The 6,639-nt window shown below is 29.6% G+C and overlaps 1 protein-coding gene across 1 annotated transcript; it reads left to right on the top strand.

Moving 5' to 3' along the window:
• Positions 1–5,055: 5,055 nt before the first annotated feature.
• Positions 5,056–5,972, top strand: LOC116023212 (thioredoxin-like protein CXXS1). Its single transcript, XM_031264198.1, has 3 exons — positions 5,056–5,207; positions 5,431–5,553; positions 5,658–5,972. The coding sequence occupies exons 1-3, from the start codon at positions 5,073–5,075 to the stop codon at positions 5,802–5,804; spliced, it is 405 nt and encodes a 134-aa protein (XP_031120058.1). The 5' UTR covers positions 5,056–5,072; the 3' UTR covers positions 5,805–5,972.
• Positions 5,973–6,639: the final 667 nt, after the last annotated feature.

Raw genomic sequence — 6,639 nt, 5'->3', positions numbered from 1 at the left:
ACACTTATATTTTGATATTCAGTAAGTATAACTATATTAGAGAAAAATTTACATGGGAGTAATGGGATAATCAGTTGAGTAATTGTTGGTTGACCGTAAAGCGTTATGTTGGAGGAAGAAGATGATATATAGTGAAGATGATATTGCCCTTCACTATATATCATCTTCTTCCTTCAACACGTTGATATTCTCTGGACAAATAATTGTTGAAAAAAAATTAGCATAAAATGACATTTTACTGGCAATATTGTGGTACAAATATATGTGGGGTCCACTTTCGATTTGGGTCGGTCAAAGTGGATTCGTGTTCTTCGTAGTTAGACGAAAAAATTGATATATTGTACGCTCAAAACTGATAATGGGTGAATGAGAAATTAGTTCTCAAAGTTGACCCATTTGAGTTAGAAAAATATAGAGAAAAACCTTTCAAGTAACTTTTGTCCCACATTGGTTTGAGAAGTGGTTTGCACCACTACTTATACAAGAGTTTTTCTAAGGCTTATTAATGTGTATAGCATAGAGGCTCTATCTCGCGCGCAGGGGGGGTGCAAATGAAATCCCAAAATGAACTTAAAAAGGCTTGACTCGTGCGGGCGACAACGTAGGGAAGAATATATTTTATTAGGAATTCTATTTTAATTTACAATTGTATTACCATATTTTACAATATTACGCAAATCATAATATTATAGGTCTGTTTTGGGCGGAAAGTTAAATATGAGGATATTGTTTTTATTAATAGTATAGATTATTATTATTATTATTGAATTTCTTATTTTGCTAAAGGTGGATGTGTACTTAAGTACTTTGTAGAGACCACTACTGGATCCACAAAATATATACTAATAATTTATAATTGTTTACATTCAAGCCGGAACAATAATTTGATTTGAATTACTATTTTCTTTTCCCACTATTTATAATGTTTATTATTAAGAAAAATTAAATCCTCTCTTAATTCCAATCTTTTTTAAAAACAAATTCTAATAATTTCTAACTTTATTTGTGCATTTATGATCCACTTGGAAACACGAAAAATGTTCGCTAGAAAATAATTTATAAACATAACACACAAAGAATCTTAAATCCTTATAAACTCATGTTACGTCCCTCAGAAAGTAAGCCTAATACTCGAAAGAATTTCTCATTTAATGAATAGTATTTTTTGGGTGTACCTAGAGATTTAAGGCTACTTCATACCTAATTAATTGGTTATTGGTTAAGGACTTAAGGATGTGGTTAAGGACTTAAGGATGGACGAGTCCCTCGCCACTCAGTTACACCCCATGTTCTTTTTTTCTTTTTTCTTTTTTTTTAAATTTTTATTTAAGCGCATTCGTATAAAATAAGATTAGGGAAGAACATTGTATATTTGTAGTTTGACTAATATAATGTTAATACGTAGAGATACAGCTGTGAGCAACTAAGTTTACAAAAACGTTGATTACGGAAAGCCTGTGAAAGTAGAGATTGAAGGCGATGGCCGTGTTTGCAAAGTTAAGCATTGAATTGTTTACTAAAATTGGGGATCTTTTGGCATTTTGCTTTTTGAAGCTTTAGAATGGCTTTTGGTAAGAGGGTTTGAAGGGTGATTGAGCCAATCAGGCGTTCGTATTTCTCGACTTAGTTGCCCAATCCATGGTTTTGCATTTGGACTTTTGAATGGAAAAACAAAGGCACTAACACTACCCCAACTTTTATTTGTAAATTATATTCCACATGTTCTTCATATGATCGAATTGAAAAATGTTTGTTCATTAATCATTATGCCGGCAATTCAACTTGATTTAACAAGTACAATAATGTTGTTCTTTGTAAATACTTATATTTTTACTAGGAACAAACAATTGTATCATCTGTATTCAAAGTGCAATTAGCCACTGAACTGAAAAAAAGTACAATTAGGTCACTGAACACGTTAAATACATGTAATTTCACCTGATAGCAGTTACCTTCCATTTCATCAGGTTACCTGCTTATATGGATGGTGAGTTAGCATTTTAAAATAAATTCTTAATAATAAACATTAAAAATAAAATTAAAAAATATTATTTTTTAAATGGTGGCCACCCCTCCCCCTCCCCCTCCCCTCCTTCGTCTCCAACCAGACAGGACTCATAAATTATATCATTAATACCTTGAAAATAAAACTCTAATAAACGTTGCATCCTCGTGTTTGTTTGTTTTTTTTTAAAAAAAAATTATTAATTTTTTTTAAAAGTTTATTATAAAAAAAATTGTTTTAAAATGCCAACTCACATCCATGTAAGCAGACAACCTGATGAAATGGAAGATAAGCTGCTATCAGGTGAAATTGCATGTATTTGGAGTGTTCAGTGACCTAATTGCACTTTTTTTTCGTTCAATGGCCTAATTGCACTTTCAGGTTACGTACAGTGGCCAATTTAAACCTTATTCCAGTTTAAAACAACATTTTTAATGATGTAAATTCTTCTTCATCAACTGTTGTATTATATTCCACCTATTTATTTAATTAATAACATACGTACCTACAATTAATTAAATAGAAGAGATACAAAATTGGATACAAACAACAATTTGAGGGTTATATGCTCTTATAAATTATAATTAAGAAAAATGGTCAGATGACTATTCAACTATAAGAAAAAGAACAATTAGGCGTTATGCATTTAAGCCTTAGTATAGGCTCAAACAACATGATAATGCCAACATCCTTGATTGGGATGGGACTCAAACCTGAGACCTTCCATTTGAAATGGTAACAGTGATGCCATCAAACCACAAGGTACTTGGCATGCATTTAAGCCTTTTAGTTGGTAAACCCATAAAAATTGTGATTGAATATTCTCATGGACAATATAAGAAGATTGAGATACAATGATTACATCACATCTGAATCACTATAAAATTTTGTGTCATTTTACTTCACGCATTTTACATTAATTATCTTGCCATATTTTTGCTTCAATTTTAACTTATTTATCTTGAAAAATATTTATTTCAGATGTGCAACATTGTTTTAACTTAACAAATTCCTTTGAACTATTTAGTTAAATGTCAACATAATATTGAAGGGAGCATTAAAAAATATAACTTAGTTTTAAATTTTCTAATTAATTAAGTATTTACCAACTTACAATCTTTCATAAAAAATTTTATATTATATATATATATATATATATATATATATATATATATATATATATATATATATATATATATATATATTTGTACTTTCTATTCTAACCCACCTACCATGGTACAACGGGTTTGGCGTTCATAAAACATCCTCCGATGGCTGTTGGGCCATATTTGGGAAGATGGAATGAAGTAACGTATTTGAGGAAAATGAAACAGTTTTGTGTTCCAAAATATGTGCAAACCTTGTTTTGAGTACCTAATAATCTAATCTAAAAAAGTGTCAATCGATTTTGTATTCCTAATTTATGCAGATATTTGTAGTGCGAATCACGTTGTACTATATAATTTTTTGGACTAAAATACCCTTACATTATAATTTCTGTTATCTTCCCCATTAACTTTACCATGCACATGCCTCCACCATATTTTTTCTTATATTTTTTAATGATAATAATATGTGTAGACATTATATATTAGATTAATATAATAAATAACTTTTTTCATTTAAATTTTAATTAGTAAGAATTTTTTAATTATTTTTTAAAATATAAATATTGGAAATATATTTTTAGGCTTGGATACACTCTTCTTGGGAGCCAGTGATCGGGTACTTGGGTCTCAAGACTCAACCCTCATGATAGAAAAAATAATCATATAATAAAAGTATACACATGCATCATCCTTTTCTCACAATTAACTTGAAGGAATTCCATGAAACCATGAAAGTTGGTAGGTGGAAAAGATGATATGTACTTCTCGATTTTACGAGCGAGGTTGTTACAACTTGTGTAGCTAAAATTGAAACTTTGGGTGATGCGAAAATTTGAACTCATAACCTTTGGTATGAGGTTGACTTTCATACTAAATTAAAATGGGTCACACTTGTGTGAGACCGTCTCACGGATCCTTATGGTCGGGTCAAATCACCATGCAAATGTCATACTTATATGTACAAATCTCACACTTATATGCTCAAATATAACACTAATCAAAAGTACAATTTTTGTTATTTATAAGAGAAAAAGTAATACATTTTTCATAATAAGTAATGTTGACAAGTGCCTCTCACTTATAAGGGCAAATATAATACTTTTGAGGAAAAATGTAATACTTTAAATCGAAATGTAAAAGTATTGTATTTTCCCTTAAAAGTATTACATTTACCCTAATAAGTAACAAAAATTTTATTCCTGATTAGTATTACATTTGAGCATATAAGTATGGTATTTGTGCATATAAGTGTTACATTTGCATCCTGACCCGACCCGACCCGACCCGTCTCATGGTGAGACGGTCTCACACAAGTTTTTGCCAATTAAAATATGTGTTCCATCTCAATTAAAAGGCTAAACTAATAGTTGGATTTCAGATTTATGGTTATGTAATATAGTCCTAATAGCTAAAAGGACCATGTCAATCACTTTTGTTGCAAGTTGCAACATCAACGTTTCAATTTTCAATTACAACATCAATCTTAGTAAACAACGAAGTCAGGTATATTGTTAAAATTTAAGTTATTATTATATCACATATTAATCTAACGTAATATTGTAAATGATTGTTTACAACAGTACCCACATTAAACTATTATAATGCTATATGATTTATTAATTAATTAAATTTAATCTTTAGAGTTGTTTTTCTTCGGCTGTGGGTTCCCTTTTGACTTTAAAAAACAGTTGGATTGAAAAGGATTGAGTATGATTGTTACAGCAACTTGCACGCCGAACTGGTCGATTCACGTACATTTAACCTGTATGTTTGATACGTGTTTAAGAAAAAATATTAACCTTAAGAAAACAAAAATATACATCTTCATTATTGGTTATTAACTTATAATTATATATCAAGATTTCTTCAAAGAGGGCCCTGCCTAATTAATATATGTCACTCATTCTTCACATGTATGTATGTTTTCCGTCCACACATCTTATAAAACACTCAAAACTATGAGTAATTGCCACTCATACAAATTAAAAGAGATGGGATTTGAAGAAGGCCAAAAGCGCTGCAAAGTCATCAAAATAGATTCCAAACAAAGCTGGGATATCTTTATGTATCATGCCAAAAATCAAGCCCGTCCAGTAAGTCTTCCTTATTTACTCCTAAATTTAAGTTTCGGTGACTTCAGAGGTGTTTGGTAAATAGTTGTTAGCTGATTGAATTAGTAGATTTGACTAGTTGATAGCATTGACTGATTGTAGAAAGATGTCAATAAATCAAAATTGACTGATAAGCTAATTATGTTACCAAATAGGGTCAGTATTGTTAACTTTTGTTTCTTTTCCCCCTTCATTTTGAGTGCAGATTGTGATACATTTTACAGCTTCTTGGTGCATACCTTCAGTAGCTATGGCTCCTGTTATAGCAGAACTGGCCTTGAGCTACCAAAACATCCTTTTTCTGTCGGTGGATGTAGATGAAGTCAAGGTATATTATATATATATGTATTTATGTTTATTGATTTATAATAAAAGTTAGGTTAATGAACAAGGATTAATGGTTATGTTTGTGTTAATTTAATTACTGATTAGGAGGTAGCGGCTGAAATGGAAATCAAGGCCATGCCAACCTTCATGTTTATGAGGGATGGAGTTGAGGTAGTGGATAAGCTTGTGGGAGCTAATCCAGAGGAAATCAGAAACAGAATTGCAGCTGCATTCATCAACTCTACTACTTAAGTTCATAATTTTAGTATAAGGTGTTCAATTCCTAGTTAATAAATATATGCATGGTTTTATATATGTTGGATGATCTACTGGTGCAAAAGGTTGTCATCATAACATGTGTGCTGATAATAAATCATTTTGATTGAAGAGCATAATATAAGGTGATTGATTATTGAGGAATGAGGATACTAATATTTTTAATAAAAATATTTGCAATTGTTCTATATTGAGCTCATCCACCCATTAACCGTTTCAAGCATATAATATATCAATTTTTTAGTCTCACTACGAAGAACCCGAATCCAATCTGACCCGATCCAAATCGAAAGTAGACTCCACATATATTTGTACCACAAAATAACCACTCAAAATTGTCATTTTAGCTAAAATTTCCAACGGTGTATACATTCAATTAATAAATTATGTACATATTACAATTAACATATTGTATACATACAGTTAACATATTGCATAATTTTTATAGTATTGGTATATATAAACTTTTACCTCAAATTTTGTGATGGTTAAAAATAATTTTAATATTTTTTCTCTATAATTTCTTTGAGTTTCAAGAAAAATGAAATAATTTATTAATTATTCAACTACATATAATTATATATTTGATGGTATAAATTGTTAAATATTGAATATAATTTATTAGAATTTCAATTACTTAATATTTTGTTAGAATAGAGTATGACCAATAAATATAAATTTCTAATCAAATTAATAGTTTACAACATTATAATAGTTTTATATTTATTTTGACAATATATATATATATATATATATATATATATATAAATATAATTGTGCAGCATATTTCAATCAACTAGTTATATATACA

Source organism: Ipomoea triloba, chromosome 6 (assembly GCF_003576645.1).
Source record: "Ipomoea triloba cultivar NCNSP0323 chromosome 6, ASM357664v1".
In the NCBI taxonomy this organism is placed as follows: domain Eukaryota; kingdom Viridiplantae; phylum Streptophyta; class Magnoliopsida; order Solanales; family Convolvulaceae; genus Ipomoea; species Ipomoea triloba.
The sequence above is the reverse complement of the archived record's forward strand: the minus strand, read 5'-3'. Positions and strand labels throughout refer to the sequence as shown.